The 19,179-nt window shown below is 41.6% G+C and overlaps 1 protein-coding gene across 1 annotated transcript in view; it reads right to left on the bottom strand.

Annotated features, from left to right (window-relative positions):
• The window catches only part of COL18A1 (collagen type XVIII alpha 1 chain), a 205,290-nt gene extending 187,352 nt beyond the window's left edge, over nt 1-17,938 (bottom strand). Inside the window, exons 1-2 of the mRNA XM_056536571.1 lie at nt 17,785-17,938; nt 16,570-16,634 (exon numbers count right to left, since the gene is read on the bottom strand). Coding sequence (XP_056392546.1) covers nt 16,570-16,634; nt 17,785-17,795 — 76 coding nt within the window. The 5' untranslated portion in view covers nt 17,796-17,938. The remainder of the gene's footprint in view (nt 1-16,569; nt 16,635-17,784) is intronic.
• Between the last annotated feature and the right edge of the window lie 1,241 nt (nt 17,939-19,179).

The following is a 19,179-nucleotide window of genomic DNA, read 5'->3' as shown; positions in this document are numbered from 1 at the left end:
TTGTGGGGGGGAACTATACTGCCAGCCTTGTGGGGGGAACTATACTGCCAGCCTTGTGGGGGGGAACTATACTGCCAGCCTTGTGGGGGGAACTATACTGCCAGCCTTGTGGGGGGAACTATACTGCCAGCCTTGTGGGGGGACCTATACTGCCATCCTTGTGGGGGGACCTATACTGCCATCCTTGTGGGGGGAGTTATACTGCCATCCTTGTGGGGAGAACTATACTGTCAACCCTAATGTGGGGGAACTATACTGCCAACCTAATGTGGGGAACTATACTGCCAACCTAATGTGGGGAACTATACTGCCAACCTAATGTGGGGAACTATACTGCCAACCTAATGTGGGGGAACTATACTGCCAACCTAATGTGGGGGAACTATACTGCACCCAATGTGGGGGAACTATACTGCCAACCCTAATGTGGGGGAACTATACTGCCAACACTAATGTGGGGGAACTATACTGCACCTAATGTGGAGAACTATACTGCACCTAATGTGGGGGAACTATACTGCACCCAGTGTGGGGGAACTATACTGCCAACCCTAATGTGGGGGAACTATACTGCCAACTCTAATGTGGGGAAACTATACTGCCAACACTAATGTGGGGGAACTATACTGCACCTAATGTGGAGGAACTATACTGCCAACCCTAATGTGGGGGAACTATACTGCCAACCCTAATGTGGGGGAACTATACTGCCAACCCTAATGTGGGGGGAACTATACTGCCAACCCTAATGTGGGGGGAACTATACTGCCAACCCTAATGTGGGGGAACTATACTGCCAACACTAATGTGGGGGAACTATACTGCACCTAATGTGGAGAACTATACTGCACCTAATGTGGGGGAACTATACTGCACCCAGTGTGGGGGAACTATACTGCCAACCCTAATGTGGGGGAACTATACTGCCAACTCTAATGTGGGGAAACTATACTGCCAACACTAATGTGGGGGAACTATACTGCACCTAATGTGGAGGAACTATACTGCCAACCCTAATGTGGGGGAACTATACTGCCAACCCTAATGTGGGGGAACTATACTGCCAACCCTAATGTGGGGGGAACTATACTGCCAACCCTAATGTGGGGGGAACTATACTGCCAACCCTAATGTGGGGGGAACTATACTGCCAACCCTAATGTGGGGGGAACTATACTGCCAACCCTAATGTGGGGGGAACTATACTGCCAACCCTAATGTGGGGGGAACTATACTGCCAACCCTAATGTGGGGGGAACTATACTGCCAACCCTAATGTGGGGGGAACTATACTGCCAACCCTAATGTGGGGGGAACTATACTGCCAACTCTAATGTGTATTCTGATTTAATTGCTGTGCTGGCACTTTGAGGGGAAAAAAGTTGGCGTGCATTAGGGTTCGGGCACTCGGGCTCAAAAAGGTTCGCCATCACTGTCCTAGTGCAATCAAAACATGAAAATGTGTGGAATGTCCACCCGTTTTTTCGTGTTGGAGATTGCACATGTTTTACTCCGTGTGAACATAGCCTGAAAGTGCATTCGACTAGGCTTTTTATAAGTTGTGGCTATGGGATCCCAACCTCCCAGAGCAAAAGAATGCCAAATGACATACAGGCATGCAAATGTTTACATCTGCAGATCTGGCAGGCCTACATACCGATGGTGTATTACCGATGTGGTGAGAATTTTGCCTAAACTTGATAATAATGTTTTAATTTGCTAATGAAAAGTTATTTGAGGGAGTCATTTTGGGTCATTATACTGTAAGCTACATTTATCATATCATGCATAGCTAACAACTCTAAATGCCTAAAGTGGAAGAACTACTCATAGAATGACGACAGCCAATTATATGAACTTCACATAAACGACTGATGAGAAGTTGCCCAATTTCTGATGAAGTGCGCACATAGGCCGGGCACTGTGTGTGGTCTCTATTGTGTCATAATTAAACAGCAGTAATTGTCATGGAAACTACAAGAGCAAATTAGAGTCTGGGCTTTTTTGAATACTAAATTGTAATGTCCTTCATACTTTCCTAGACAAGTCCCACAGGCATTTATTAGATCAGTCATCAGGAAATCCCATTGCTAAGTAAGCTAGAATTTGTTTTCTTAGTTTAGCAAATAGATGACTCATGGGGCTACTTTAACCCTTTGTTCTCCGCTTCCAACTTAACAAGGGTAAAAAGAAGTTAAATGGGTACTCCGCCCCTAGACATCTTATTCCCCCTATCCAAAGTATAGGGGATAAGATGTTTGATCACAGGGGTCTGGCTTTGCATAGGGGATAAGATGTCTAGGAGAAGAGTACCCCTTTAAGGCCCCCAAGATCCCGATATACACATGTACATTTAGCTCAGGCAAGAGTGCATTAGTTCTCAATGAGGAGCACTGGCAATAACTAATCTCTCGTAAGAACAAAAGGATCAGGCATGTTGAAATCCAACTGCTTGATTGTTCCTTGACCCAACATCTGCTGTCTTAGGCTGGGTTCACACTACGTTTTCTCCCATACGGGAGCGTATACGGCAGGGGGGAGCTAAAACCTCGCGCTCCCGTATGCCTTCGTATGCGTTCCCGTATGTCATTCATTTCAATGAGCCGACCGGAGTGAAACGTTCGGTCCGGTCGGCTCATTTTTGCGCCGTATGCGCTTTTACAACCGGACCTAAAAATGTGGTCAACCACGGTTTGAGGTCCGGTTGTAAAAGCGCATACGGAGCAAAAATGAGCCGACCGGACCGAACGTTTCACTCCGGCCGGCTCATTGAAATGAATGACATACGGGAACGCATACGAAGGCATACGGGAGCGCGAGGTTTTAGCTCCCCCCTGCCGTATGCGCTCCCGTATGGGAGAAAACGTAGTGTGAACCCACCCTTACATGGTCTCATTTGATGGTCTACCAGTGCTATCGAAATAATCCAGTACAGTATATACAATAGTTTTATTATGTTGCCGAAGGTAGAATAATCTACCACACTCACCAGGGCATTCACTTTACTTTTTTATTTCATCAATAGTAGGGATAAGACAATGGAAACATAAAAGAGGAGCAACTTCTAGAGTTTTCACTGTTATGTCCCAACTATTGATAAAATAAAGACAGAAGTAAAGTAAATGCCCTGGTTCTGCATTGTATGATTTCACTTTTGATACCACCGAGAACCGAAGGAATCACGGTTTGTGGATTGACAGAGAAGCCTGGAAGAAGACATGGTCAATTGCAGCCTAGTAGCAACATTACATAGCAATTCTATTCAAAGTCTTTATCAAATAAATGTGAGCAGAGCCAAGAATCAGATAGCCAGCCGGAAATATTCCATGAATCAAAGCCAGTTTTTAATGATCTGATTTATTATGTTGTAAAAAAAAAAAAAAAAAAAAAAAGCTGTAAATTAATAGTTCATTCAGCAATGTAGCAAATGGGTGGTAGAACTACATGAAATACAGTTTAATATAGATTTAAAAAAAACTAAATATGGAGACAAGTATTGAACAAAATAATAACTGCTAAAATATTAGGCAATATTGGGACCCTAAATGGGTTCTAGTGCTAGATAGAAATAGGATCAAAACATGATAAGTCAAATTATGGAAAGTAAACACAATAAACACTGAAAGTTATGAAGAATTAGGCACCCAGCCTAGGGAAGAATAAACTGGCCAGGGGGCACTAGAGGTTTCTATCAGCCTCTTAAAGGGGTACTCCACTGGAAAAGATTTTTTTTTTATTTTTATTTTTTTATTAACTGGTGCCAGAAAGTTAAACAGATATGTAAATTACTTCTATTTAAAAATCTTAATCCTTCCAGTATTTATCAGCTGCTGTATACTACAGAGGAAGTTCTTTTCTTTTTTAATTTCTTTTCTGTCTGACCACAGTGATCTCTGCTGACAGCTCTGTCTGTGTCAGAAACTGTCCAGAGCAGGAGAGGTTTGCTATGGGGATTTTCTCCTACTCTGGACAGTTCCTAAAATAGACAGAGGTGTCAGCAGAGAGCACTGGGGTCAGACAGAAAGGAAATTAAAAAAGAATAGAACTTCCTGTGGTGCACACAGCAGATGATAAGTACTAGAAGGATTAAGATTTTTAAATAGAAGTAATTTACAAATCTGTTTAACTTTCTGGCACCAGTTGATAAAAAATAAAAAGTTTTCCAGTGGAGTACCCCTTAACTCTTGCCTGACATTGAAACTGTCATGCACCAATTCAAGAAGTTGCTGTTTTGTAGAAAGCAGGTAGGAAGGAATCCAACTCCCAAACTCTGAAGGGTAAGTTTTTGGGTGGTTAGAGATTAAGGGTAACCCAGTCACAATTTTATTCTGGAGGTGCATTATAACACCAAATAGAAAGTCAATGCACAGTTTTTGACTCCCTTACTAAACTAGGTAGCAAGTTTAAACCTAAAGACTAAGGCCTCAATGTTGGAGCTCCATTTGCAGAACCTGTTATGACAGGACATAAGCAGAGAAAAATATTACTGCAGATCAGATTTTTCCCCTGGTCAAATCCTGCAAAATAACAGACAGAACCTATTCAATTTCTACTCTAACAGACAGAACCTATTCATAAATGTTTTTCACTCTTTTCACCAATGGGGCAGATATGGAGATGACTGTTTTTAGTACCACAGACATAATAGTTCTTGTTAGAGGGAACCAGTCATCAGATTTTACCCATGGCAAGGTGTTAACTATGGTAAAATCTTCTTCTTTACAATGCCTAGGAGACAGTCCTTCCAGCAGTGATGGTGAAGATAGGAAGTTTGAAAGGTGTCCCCGCCAACTTGTATGTAGTCCTCTGGGCTGAAGCCAATTACTTCTGGTACCTTCTGCTCCTACTGTAATCCTGCCCCCTCAGCATGATTGAGAGCCCAGGCACGGCACACGTCACTGATCTGCTCCATCGGCTTAGCAACCAGAGCATGCAGGCTGTCAATAATACTAAAGGGGCGCGATTACAGCCCGAGCAGACACAACTACAAAAGAATGGCTCCTGCCCCACGGTCTACTTACGGGCCAGCAGGGGACACCTTCCAAACTTCATAACTTTACTATTGCTGCCGGCCGGTCTCCCGTGCATGGTAAGGAAGAAGATTTTACCATACATAATGCTTTGCCATGCATTATATATGGTAAAATCTGATAACCGTTTCCTTAAAATGCAGAATATGGGATAGATATTTCCTGAAAAATAAAGACTATGGGGGAGATTTAGCAAAACCTGTGCAGAGCAAACGTTGTCCAGTTGCCCAAAGCAACCAATCAGATCGCTTCGTTCATTTTTTTCAGGCCTTTTAAAAAATTTAAGAAGCGATCTGATTGGTTGCTATGGGCAACTGGGCAAGTTTTCCTCTGGACAGGTTTTGAAAAATCTCCCCCATAGTCTTTATTTTTCAGGAAATATCTATCCCATATTCCGATGTTTTGACCATACTGTATATGGTAGCGTTTTCTAGAGACACAGTGAATTGGACCTGGCACCCATCCAAATCAAAGAGCTTTGGCTGTATAGGCTCTAAATATATCGCAGCTGCAGGACATTTTGTCGTCTGTGTTTGAGTGTTACATTTTTATTTACTTTAATGACAATTCATGCAGATTCCTTAAATAATGGAACAACTTCTGCTAAAAATAAAATAAAACAAATAAAATGTGCTCCAAACCCTGGGAACGCGGATCTGCAAAAAAACAAAAAAAAAAACTCAAATTCATCGAAAAAATGCCATCTATAAATATAAGCTGTAGGACCGGATCCCTATCTCTATGTGACTCATCTGTCTCTGGGTTCTTAACCTTTTTTTGGCCAGGGCCCAACCAATCTTAGAATCACTTTTAGCAACCCCTTTGTACACTGTTAATAACAGGATTCCTTTATCTGAGTTTAATGTCAATCCATGGACAGACGCCAAGGCAACTAATTTGTCAGGAAAAGGTGCCATACAATTGCTGGCACCGACAACCTACCAGGGGGCTTGTTTATCTTTCAACTTCACCTCAGTGTTATAGATGACAAGTCATCAATAAAGGTAGACGGTGGTGTGACTATTGCCTTATCGGTAGGGCGTCATAAATAGTGTACAAGTAAAAGGTAGGTGTACGGTAAAGTAAAACTTTCCCTCAAAATGTATTTTCTGATCCCTTCTTTGAAAAATACATTTTATTTTATTTTCAGAAAAGCAGAAATCATAGAAACAATATCATAACCATTCAATGACCAGTGTTTTTTTTTTTTTTTTAAATAGGACTATATGGGAGTGCAAGGAAAAATGCCATACAAATAAAATAAGGACCCCCCCCCCCCCCATCAAAACTACTTTATCTACTATTAGTCCAATGGGCATTTTTGGCAAGATAAGGAGATAACAGTGGACATTTCGATCCAGTTCTATTAGCGTTAATATGTGTCTTGTTCACTTTCAGTTGTTTGTAGGAGCCATTGTCCTTCTCTTAATTGCATAGACCTAAAGACCCCCCCAATAAACATTACACATATGTATCAACCAAATCTTCTAATTTCGGTGGGACCAGCCGATCATCTGATCTATATGGTTGGTAACTGACTCTCCCCCAATGGTTGATGACAGACAGAGAGAAGGATTGAGCATGTTGAGTTTTAAAGAGTATCTGTCATTAAACTAAACTTTTAATATATTGTTCCTTATGTAATTATAAGAAACTTAGCTATTTACTTGCTGTTAAAATTCTCAACCTTTATATGTATCTAATGTGATGAAAAAAACGGCCACTAAGTGGCTCTGTTCTGTTCACTGCCACAAGTCAAACAGTTAGTTTGGTCTCCTCCTGCCCTTGCAGGAGACCAAACTCAGGAAGTGTGTGCGAGTCATGGTGAGGCACAGTTCTCACAGGCTTCAGTAATGTCGCACCTGCTGGGGAACACCCACTTTCTCCTGCCAAGAGCTCACACAATTAGAGCAAGGGAAAAGGTATGAAACATAGCTTTTTAAAGATCGGAAAAACTTTTTAAAGCACAGGAAGGGTGTTAGGAGTAGTTAGGGAATGTAGTCTGAGTTAGTTTAGAAAATATGGTTTGATGACAGGTGCTCTTTACCTGCCCTATCCTTTTGTTCTCAGGGAAATAGGCTGCCGCCAGGATAGTCTGACTGCGGATTACTCCTCCTCTGTCCATTCAGAACACAAGCACTGGCCAAGCTAAATGTTCATGTGTATTGGGCAGCGATATCCCAGTTTGGAGACCACTAGTAAAGGGGGATAGATGCTTTATAAGCTGCTTTCTTAACATACCTCATGTATCCTCTGATCATCAACGAGTTCATTGGAGACCACAGATCTATTTAGATCCCAACTGTGGATCTCCAGCTGTTGCAAAACTACAACTTTAAGCATGCCCAGACAGACGTTGGCTGTCCGGACATGCTGGAAGTTGTAGTTTTGCAACAGCTTGAGATCCACAGCTGGGAGACCATTGGTATAGGAGGTTGGGAGAGATGGCTGTAGGTAGAATGAGCGCTTGGCTGCCAGCTATCTTATGTGTATGGCTACCAATAGATACATACTTAATGATCCAAAGTTTATACAAAGATCCTTTAAAAGAAAGGTTCTCTTAGGCACGTCCCCATGCTGGATTTTAGCATGCTATTTTTCCTTGGCCAGGGTACAGGACTAGGTAAACAAACTGAACCTTTGCCCCATCTAAAGCAAAGCCTAGCTTCGTCTCGGGACTGGACATTGCCCCCACATGCCTGCCAGCCATCTAATGTCCTAAAACCGATTGGTCTGAGCTTAGCTTTAGTAAGTTTCCCATTCTATATACAATGCTCAACCAGCTGTAAAATGTAATGTACTCTCAAGTAGCAGTGCATCCATTTTTCCTAATTCTCTTTCAGCCCCCCAGTTGTTAGTCTCCAAGATACCTAACAAGAGGGTCCATCAAATAGGAAGCCACAAAGCAATGCCAACCCGGGGACTGAAAGGAGAAGAGGAAGCAGCACAGGCAGCACAAAAGCCTCACTTAACAAAGACAGATCAAGTCGATGATGCTATTATCTGTATTCCAAACGTCTCCCTTCAATATGGAGGGGACAGGTTTACAATTCTTCACATTCTTCGCTCCGCAGGCCATGTCACAGCCTGTACCTCCTCCAGGAATGCTTACTCAGGAATCCAGCTTGATAATTGCAGATTAACAAAAATGGGAAAAACCACATCAAAAGGGATTCTCAAGTGAGCAGATCTATGCGCGGACTCCATCATTTCCGAAAATCTTTACCGCCGTTCTCCACGTCGCACAGAGCAGTTGTGGCTAATAAATATGGGACAAATGATTACACGGCAGAGGTCATAACAAAAGACAATGACGGCAAGATTAGTGGAGGCTCGGGAACGCTCTGATGTGTTTGGGTTTATTACCCAGCTGCACAACTGGAAGACATAATACATAACTACCACCTCCAATTAACTCATGCTAATTCAGGGTTTACCTAGACGGATGCCTACAAGTTAAGCTGGTAACGGTAACACCCACATTATTTGGAAACCTCATACCTATAGCATCTTATACCCTGTAATTCTATATAGAGCTCTAGAAATCTCCTGCAGTTGTTTTACACAATATTAAGCTACTGTACAGGCTAAATGGGATCTCATTACGCTTTACAAACTCTGAGGGGGAGGGGGCGGGGGGATTTACTTGTGAACTTTTCTGCACTTGCGCTCAAAAAAAAAAAAAAAAAAGTAGGTGTTGAATATGACACATTATATTTTATGTCAGAAATTAGCATACTCTTTTTTCGTACCATAACAGATTACATTTATTAAAAGGCCTGCACCTCAATACATTTGGCACATTGTACTATAAGTCAGATTAAAAGGGATATTGCAGAAAAAAGAAAGTTCTATAGATTTGGAAATTATTTCTATTAAAAAATTTCAAGACTTCCAGTACTTATCAGCTTGTCTCTACAAAATGTTGTTAGTCCAATAAAAAAAAGGTATTACAAGATACTGCAACATTTTATGATTTGCATCTTTATTAATTTTCAAAAGAGATGAGAAGTGCAGATGACAAATGATAAAGAGGAGACAGACGCAGCTGTCATTATGGTAAAAGTATCTAATCATATTGATGAGTATCTCGTGTATCTTTTTTACCTTCTGAAGTTATAAAGTAAGTAAATCATAAACAAGAAGACATCCCTGTGAAGGGAGAAGAACAGAACAATGTGCCTCAGTGAATTTTTAAACATAAGTGTTTGTCTGCTCAAGTACCTTATCCTTGACAGTTTTAATAATTTGTGCGCCAAACCAACAAGATTAGATAAGGATAGCGTGAATCATAGGGAATGTAAAATTACAGCTGGATAGGGTTGACTTATAACCGCTGAGTACAGTAGAAAACATTAAATATCAATACAGTAAGATGAGAAAAACCATGGATTCCATCTAGTGGAGAACTTTTTTGTATTGCCTGAACCCCTTTAAAAGGGGTACTCCACTGCTCAGCGTTTTGGAACAAACTGTTCCGAATGCTGGAGGCCAGCGCTGGGAGCTTGTGACATCATAGCCCCTCCCCCTCATGATGTCACACCCCGGGGCGTGACGTCACGAGGGGGCAGGGCTATGACATCACGAGCTCCCGGCGCTGGCCCCAGCATTCGGAACAGTTTGTTCCAAAATGCTGACCAGCGGAGTACCCCTTTAAAGGGGTACTCCGCCCCTAGACATCTTATCCCCTATCTAAAGGATAGGGGATAAGATGTCAGATCACGGGGGTCCCACTGCTGGGGCCCCCCGGAATCTCGGCTGCAGCACCCACCTCAGCGGCTTTCAGCAACCCTGGAGGCTTCGGATCCCGACCACGCGAGCGGAAAAGCGTGATGTCACGATTCCGCCCCTGTTTGACGTCACACCCCACCCCTCAATGCAAGTCTATGGGAGGGGGCGTGACAGACCACATTTTTTTTTTTATCTGTGCCAGGTTGTCAATCTGCAAAAAGTCAAAAGGGATGCTGATTTACAGACAATTGTGTTGCTGATAAACCCATAGACTTCAGTAGGATAAACTTGGTCTGATTGTGACGGACCATTTTCCAAACTGCGCTTTTTCTATGGGACTCAAAAACATGGTTGACCACATCCTAACAATGTCTATAGATATTAAGGTTACAGACCAAACGAAGTCACAAATAGACTCTGTTTGACCTAATGATGTCTATGGGCCTGTCAGGAACACATGGGGTGTATGCTGGCATTCCTTTTTTACATTTTGCCAACATACAACCCTACATAGACCTAAAAACATGGTCAGAATGCAGCTCAACACTGGTGTATATTATGGCTGTATTAGTAAATTCTTCCCACATCTTATCTATATATGAGTTTGCAACCTTCTAGGTACAAAGAAACAGAGGTCTCTTGACTCTTGCAGTCACATGGTATTGGCCTATTAAAGCTTAGCAATAAATTCTACCCTAGTTATTTCGAAGGCTTCCAGCCTGCCTTTAATCAGAAGCTGTTAGGTCATCATTACCATTTGCATTTGGCCTATTTCTCCATATAGACAGACGTTCCATAACAGTTAAATGGACCTCCCATATACAGAATATAGTCGTGAAAACTTCTATTGATCACGATCCAGTAGGCTAAGGGTTTACTGGGAAACACCATGCCCCCACACATCTGCCTGTGTGAGGTCTACCCAATCTCTGTGGCTTCACCATTGAACACTAGAAGTATGTTGCAGTAAACATAGAAGGAAATTCATCTAAGAGAAACAAACCGCACAGAGGCTAAATACACCAGACGAGCAAACTCCAAGCTAACACTTGCCACTCCTTAGTGTGAAGAAACCAGGATGTTTTACCTTCCAGACATCTTGTTTGATGACTAAGCCACTAAAGTCGTCTGCTCTTACTATATGCCCTAAATCCATTGCTAACCCATAAACGATGATCCAAGTAGAGCACTGCAAATCATTTACTCATTCCATACTAATTTTGCTTCCATTCAAACACTTTATAGGTCATTTCAAACACTCCACTGTTTCATGTTGGTAACGGAAAATGTCCTGTAAAAATCAATAAGCCGTGTATTGTCCTACAAGCCTGGTGTCCTCCTTCAAGCTTAGGCTAAGTTTCCACTTGGTTTTTTTTCTGGCCGTTTTTGGATATCTGCCACTGCAGTTTTTGAGCCAAAGCCAGAAATGTATTCAAAAGGAATAGGACATATAAAGGAAGGGCATATACTTCTCCTCCCTTATGGATCCACTTCTGACTTTGGCTCAAAAACTGCAGTGGCAGTATTCCAAAAACTGCCAGAAAAAAAAATAACAAGTGGAAATTTAGCCTTAAAGGGGTACTCCGGTGGGACACTTTTTTTTTCCTTTTTTTTTTTTTTTTAAATCAACTGGTACCAGAAAGTTTAACAGATTTGTAAATTACTTCTATTAAAAAAAATCTTAATCCTTCCAGTACTTATTAGCTGCCGAATACTACATAGGAAATTATTTTCTTTTTGGAACACATTGCTCTCTGCTGACATCATGACCACAGTGCTCTCTGCTGACATCTCTGTCCATTTTAGGAACTATCCAGAGCAGCATATGTTTTCTATGGAGATTTTCTCCTACTCTGGACAGTTCTTAAAATGGACAGAGGTGTCATCAGATAGCACTGTGGTCATGATGTCAGCAGAGAGCACTGTGTTCCAAAAAGAAAATAATTTCCTCTGTAGTATTTAGCAGCTAATAAGTACTGGAAGGATTAAGATTTATTAATAGAAGTAATTTACAAATCTGTTTAACTTTCTGGCACCAGTTGATTTAAAAAAAAATAAAAAATAAAAAGGGGGGGGGGGTTCCATCAGAGTACCCCTTTAACCAACATTTCCTTTCTCTATGTTATAGCAAATATTGTGCATGCAATTCATGATGTAGGTATAACAAGGTGCTTGGGGAGAATATTTCAGGTAACAGGTTTTAAAGGGCAGGATAACCTGAAATGTATAAACTGGAGTGCAAATAGTTTACCACCATTGTGGGTGGGAAAGGTCATATGCCTGCAGGATGGCATTTGGAGGATATAGTTTTGGACATTTATTTATTTTTTTGCTACCCCCCCCAAAAAAAAAAAAAAAAAAAAAAAACTTTACAAACAAAAACAAAACACTTTTTGAAACTGTAAATAGCCAAATACAAAGGATTTTGCACTTAACTTTATAGCTGGAAAATTACAGCCATAAAGTTTTACTGGGTGGGAATTAGCAGTGTTTCAGTTGAGTTCAGTAAAACACTGGCCACAAATCCTCTTAAGCAGTTTATGGCCCCACATACATATGCCCAGTCCCAATCAGGATAACCTCAAGTTTAAAGGGGTACTCCAGTGCTAAGACATCTTGGCTAAGATGCCTGATCGCGGGGGTCCCGCGGCTGGGGACCCCAGAGATCTTTCATGCAGCACCCCATTACCATCAGCCCCCAGAGCATGTTCGCTCCGGGTCTGATGACTACAGGGCCGGAGTATTGTGACGTCACGGCTTCGCCCCTGGGTGAAGTCACGCACCGCCCCCTCAATGCAAGCTTATGGGAGGGGGCGTGATTTATAGATACCAATGAATAAGATAGGAATTTTTTTGTGCCCTGGCTGCTTAGATCCTTATAATTTATTTGTAATAGCCACCTAACCAGAAAGGATATAGCGGGAAACCCAAAAAATCTCTTACAACACTTACTTATAGAGGTTAAACTCTAAGATTAGAAAAACAAGGCTGATTTCTTCCGAAACAGTGCCACCTCTGTCCTCAGGTGGTGTTTGGTATTGCAGCTTAGTTCTTTTGAAATGACTGAAGCCAAGTTGTAATACCACACACAACCTGAGGACAGGTGTGGTGCTGTTTTTTTTTTAGAAGAAATTCTCTGTTTTCCTCTTACTGCATAAAAATAAAAGGCTATTGGCATGTCAATGTGCTGCAGTGGTATACTATTAAATAGTGAACATAGACTGTTGAAAAGTGCCACCTATTGGTGAGTTTATGATAAATTTCAATGTACCCATGTTTGTTTTATGTATGAAAAATAGAGATATGTGTAGCTCACAGCAAAAGTATGCGAGGTTTACTGGGATATTCTCACACCCAAGAGAGTAAAGGAATACAATAGAAAAAATAGATTCCTCAGTCCTCAGCACACCAACCACAAAAGATATATGATGGATTATTGGTTCAAATGGAAAAAAATTGATTTCCAGACCCGTGTTCAATATAAAATGTTATATAACTAAATCAATACATCAAGAATGTTAATAGGAACAGCTGCAGGGCCCTATGGCTGTGTTATCTATAAAAAAGCCAATAGGTCGTACTGGCGTAAAGGATATTCATTAAAACTATCCCAAATGAATAAGCCTTATGGAGTATTATAAAGAGAATTGCTCATTGTAAGAAAAATCCAAATAAAAACCTGCAGATATTATACAATAAATAATAAATGCAGTAATAAGTATAATAAGTAGCAATGAGTCCAAATATAAACCTGGAAGTAAAAAAAATAAAAAATAAAAGGAAAGGAAAAATTATGATTTAGGATTTTTATGTTTAGATAATTTTCACCAGTCCTAGAGGAAAATATACAGTATATAGCTCAAGTCCTAAGGTGGAAGACCAACTTGTGAGAAGACCTTGTGAAGGAAAAATATTGAGGCAAAAAACAAATAAAAGTCCTGTGTGGGAGAATTGTGACACCTGTAACGGAGATAAAGAGGCTGGCTGAATGGAATCCGGCTGTTTGTAGGTTGCCGGTATTGCGGTTCCTGTAAGTAAATGATGCAGGCACTAGAGCTAGAGAGAGAAGCCATTGCCACTGGGACTTACGTGTAGTGGGTGAGTGGCACATAGTGTCTGCATCATTTACTTACAGGATCCGCAACACCGGCAACTAGAGGTGAGCAAACTTCCAGTGATTCGATTCAACACGAACTTCTCCGCTCGGCAGTTCCTGACTTTAGCCTGCATAAATTAGTTCAGCCTTCAGGTGCTCCGGTGGGCTGGAGACTCTCTCCTAGGACTTTATCCACTTTTTCCAGCCCACCGGAGCACCTGAAACCTGAACTAATTTATCCAGGATAAAGTCAGCAAACGCTGAGCCGAGAAGTTCGTGATGAATCGAATCACTGTTTTGTAAATTACTTCTTTTAAAAAATCTTAATCCTTTCAGTACTTATGAGCTTCTGAAGTTAAGGTTGTTCTTTTCTGTCTATGTGCTCTCTGATGACACGTGTCTCGGGAACTGCCCAGTTTAGAAGCAAATCCCCATAGCAAACCTCTTCTAAACTGGGCGGTTCCCAAGACACGTGTCATCAGAGAGCACTTAGCCAGAAAAGAACAACCTTAACTTCAGAAGCTTCATGTAATTAGAAAACAGGAATGGCACTCACCATATGCTTCAAATTCTTCCTTTATTCAACAGGTCTGAGCTTCAACAGGTCTGAGCGAAACAATTGTAACCTGTGGACATACAAGCTGGCGTCTGCACCTTGCTAGGTGAACTATGCCATTTTAAAAACCTGCACTTTTTGGAATAAAGGAAGAATTTGAAGCGTATGGTGAGTGCCATTCCTGTTTTCTACTTACATAATGTTTACGTTTTGCCTCATCTTTTCTTGGGAGTAGAGCACCGCTGGCTTCTATAAAAAGGAGGACTCTGCTTTGCAGTTTCAATAAGGGGTGTTTGCAGTGCCGACCAGCTTTCTTCTCCTATGCACTTGGAACTTAACTTCAGAAGCTCATTAGTACTGAAAGGATTTTTTAAATAGAAGTACTTTACAAATCTGTTTAACTTTCTGGAGCCAGTTGATATATAAAAAAAAAGTTTTTTCCTGGAATACCCCTTTAAAGGTCCTGGAAGCAACAACACTATATAACATATAAATAACTAAATAATATTAAAAAAAATATATAATAAAAAATTATATATAATAGATAATGATGGTATTGAACAACAACCATATCCAATTGACCAATAGGAAACCATTCACACTCTTGGTTTGTAAACCTAAACTGACCTGACTACAGACAGATCCTACCTGAAACACTTCAGAGATTCTTAGATAACCACCAACAGAGGGGAATTCCGCACTGATTTTTCAAGCAGACTGCCCCCTATATCCCCAAAACCTGGTTAGAACAGTATGCTATAAATTATAGGTAGAATAGAATAAACTGCCCATAACTGGGTGTTTCTGCATTCTCTTCCATTACTGCTCAGTGATATCATAAAAGAAATAAGCAAGTAATCTAATCTGCCTACAGAGGCCTTTCACGAGCTCGGATTGTGGCTACGAATGCAAATGGAATATCAAGTTCAACAGATTTTCGAAGCAAGAATAAGCTTGTCCCAAACATGCCAGTAAAACAAAAATGGTGTCGTTTATAGACGCTTTATTAGCTGCTATCTTAACATACGTCATGGAGCTTTTGATAGGCTCGGTGGCATCATAGAGTTCAGAGCTTGAATGGGTTGAAGTAATAGGATCTAGATCGGTGGACTCCAAACGGTGGACCTCCAGCTGTTGCAAAACTACAACTCCCAGCATGCTGGGAGTTGTAGTCTTGAAACAGCTGGAGGCAGGGGTATAGCCTGTAGTTTAAAAATCTGCAACAGAGCCCCATGTGGCAATTATAATATTGGTCTCTTATGGGGCAGATATGCTTTGGGGCCCCCTTAGGGTGCGTTCACACTACGGAATTCCCGCAGAATTCCACAAGCGGAATTCTGTGGTGTGAACGGGTCTCCGCGAGACCCGTTCACACTTCGGCATTTCTGCGGCGGACAATTCCGCCGCTGAAATTGTTCCGTGCAAAGAAAGAACATGTTGATTCTTTGCGCGGATTCCGCGAGCACTGAATAGCCGTCAATGGTGACGACTCAGTGCCCCGCGGCCCTAGCGCCAAAGTATATTTGGCGGCGGCTGCCAGACGGAATCTCTGCTCGCGGAATTCAGCAAGTGGAGATTCTGCAGTGTGAACGCGCCCTTAGCCACCAGGGCCCGATATGACTGCTACCTGTGCACCCCTATAGCTACGGGGCGTAACTATAGGGGGTGCACAGGTAGCAGTCGTATCGGGCCCTGGTGGCTGGAGGTCCACAGTTTGGAGACCACTGACATAGATATAGCTGATTCTGATACATAATGGACCCCACTGCATCACTTCAGTGGCCACAAAGCGTTACCCTGGTCCCACAACTACCCTACATACATAAAAGCCACATAAAACATTTATTCAACTTGTTTATGTAGCACTCGTGTGTAACTAACTATAAAGAACCCCAACCTGCTAAACAGGTGACGTGGAGAGTATATCAGCGAGAGAAGCCAGCATGGGGGGCATCACATGAGCGTCACCCCACCCCCACTACGGCTTCTTTCAATGTCCCACACCATCACCTCCCCTAATCCCTAAATAACTCCTTGAAGTCTCAATGTACTTTACTTCACAAGACGTTCAAAAGCAAAAAGAAGAAGAAAAAAGAAGAAAAGAAAAAGAAGACTGCAGTGAATGAAGAATTGTTCTCCACTAAGGCTTTCCTTACCTTTGTCTTGGCATGAGACCAGAAGGGCCAGATAGGCAGCATAGAAGAACAAGAACTCCTTACACCTGCAAGAAGAAACAACTTAAACAACGGTGCCATGTAAAGGGGGCATAACGTAACCCTCATGCCACCCGTCAGTATCATATTAAGAAATGGGAACATGGGACAGAGCACAGAACATGGGACAGAGCACAGAACATGGGACAGAGCACAGAACATGGGACAGAGCAGTGAAAAAAAGTTCATATAAAAAGGAAACAAATAGGAGTATTTCCCAACTAGGGTGGCTCCAGCTGTTGCAAAACTACAACTCCCAGCATGCTGGACACTGATATTATCAGTATCATATTAAGAAATGGAAACATGGGACAGAGCAGTGAAAAAAGTTCATATAAAGGAAACACATATGAGTATTTCCCAATTAGGGTGGCTCCAGCTGTTGCAAAACTACAACTCCCAGCATGCCGGACACTGATACTGATATCATCAGTATCATATTAAGAAATGGAAACATGGGACAGAGCACAGAACATGGGACAGCGCAGTGAAAAAAGTTCATATAAAGGAAACACATAGGAGTATTTCCCAACTAGGGTGGCTTCAGCTGTTGCAAAACTACAACTCCCAGCATGCCGGATACTGATACTATCAGTATCATAATAAGAAATGGGAACATGGGACAGAGCACAGAACATGGGACAGAGCAGTGAAAAAAGTTCATATAAAGGAAACCCATAAGAGTATTTCCCAACTAGGGTGGCTCCAGCTGTTACAAAACTACAACTCCCAGCATGCCCGCACCCTGATACTGATATCATCAGTATCATAATAAGAAATGGGAACATGGGACAGAGCAGTGAAAAAAGTTCATATAAAGGAAACCCATAGGAGTATTTCCCAACTAGGGTGGCTCCAGCTGTTGCAAAACTACAACTCCCAGCATGCCCGGACAGCCTTCGGCTGTCCGGGCATGCTGGGAGTTATAGTTTTGCAACAGCTGGAGGCACCTGTGTTGCGAAACACTGGCAGAAAGACATGTAATACAATTCCAAAGTTGTATGGAAGTTACAAGATGCCGGAGCTCGAGGCAAGTTGTAGAGGTAGTAGGCACTACACACTTGACGGTTGCATCCCACCATCTATTAGCATGATACAATGTAACTTCAGGTAAGGCAGAAGTAGCTTCTCATACAAGGCTCTTTACTTGCTTCTTACCTGAGAATCATCTTTAGTGTGCAGGATAAGGGGATCTTGGAGGAGTCCTTGTGCACCCACACACACTCTGCAGAGCACACACTCACTCACACCCGGCTCTTCACTGCTTTGTGATAAGACTGGAGGGTGCAGGGCACTGGAGCTACCGGCTGCAGGGTCCTAGCGCCCACTCCCCTCCCTTCATCTGCATAAGGCAGAGCCTATTAGAGCCTGCATTCTTTACAGGAGCTGTCAGAATTTGATCTATAAAGCAAGTTGTGAATAGGTTACGAGTATATCTGCAGGATCATTTGTTAGCACTTGGGTACAGTTAATAAAAAGTCAGCAAAATACTAAACTAAAAAGTAAAGTTATAACTAGTGTTGAGAGGCATAGGCCATATTCGAATTCACGATATTTGGTGAATATATGGACGAATATTCGTCATATATTCGCTAAATTCGTATATTCGTAATATTCGCGTTTTTTTTTTTTTTTTTGCATATGCGAAAATTCGCATATGTGAAAATTTATGAACTTTATAGCAAGTATACCAGTGTAACTTGATAGAAGCAGCAGAAGGGAGGGATCGATATCCGCAAATATTCGCATATGTGAATATTCGCCCGGCGGTCTCACACAGTAGTATTAGAGCCTTCTTTACACCACACAAGCTGGAAGCAGAGAGGGATGATCACTGTGATGTGTATTGTGAAAAAAAAAGCGAATATTCGTAATTTCGAATATATAGTGCTATATTCGTGAATATTCGCGAATTCGCAAATATGCGATATTCGCGAATAAAATTTGAATTGTGAATATTCGTGAGCACCACTAGTTATGACATCTAAAATACAAATAAGCAGCTAATTAAAGGGGTACTCCCCTGGAAAACATTTTGTTTTTTTAAAGGGGTACTCCGGTGAAAGTTAAACATATTTGTAAATTACTTCCATTAATAAATCTTAATCCTTCCAGTACTTATTAGCTGCTGAATGCTACAGAGGAAATTCCTTTTTTTTGGAACACTGATGACATCACGAGCACAGTGCTCTCTGCTGACATCTCTGTCCATTTTAGAAACCGTGCATAGCAGATGTATGCTAAGGGCAGCATGGTGGCTCAGTGGTTAGCACCTCTGCCTTGCAGTGCTGGGGACTTGGGTTCAAATCCCACTAAGGACAACAAAAAATAATGTGTTATTATAATAATGTCAGCAGAGAGAACTGTGCTCCTGATGTCATCAGAGAGCATTCCAAAAACAAAAGAATTTCCTCTGCAGTATTCAGCAGCTAATAAGTACAGGAAGGATAAAGATTTTTTAACAGAAGTAATTTACAAATATGTTTAACTTTCTGCCACCAGTTGATTTAAAAGAAAAAAAGGTTTTCACCGGAGTACCCCTTTAAGTCGACT

The sequence above is a fragment of the Hyla sarda genome, chromosome 8 (genome assembly GCF_029499605.1).
Source record: "Hyla sarda isolate aHylSar1 chromosome 8, aHylSar1.hap1, whole genome shotgun sequence".
Classification (NCBI taxonomy): domain Eukaryota; kingdom Metazoa; phylum Chordata; class Amphibia; order Anura; family Hylidae; genus Hyla; species Hyla sarda.
Note: the sequence above shows the minus strand (reverse complement) of the source record. Positions and strands in the feature narration are given on the sequence as shown.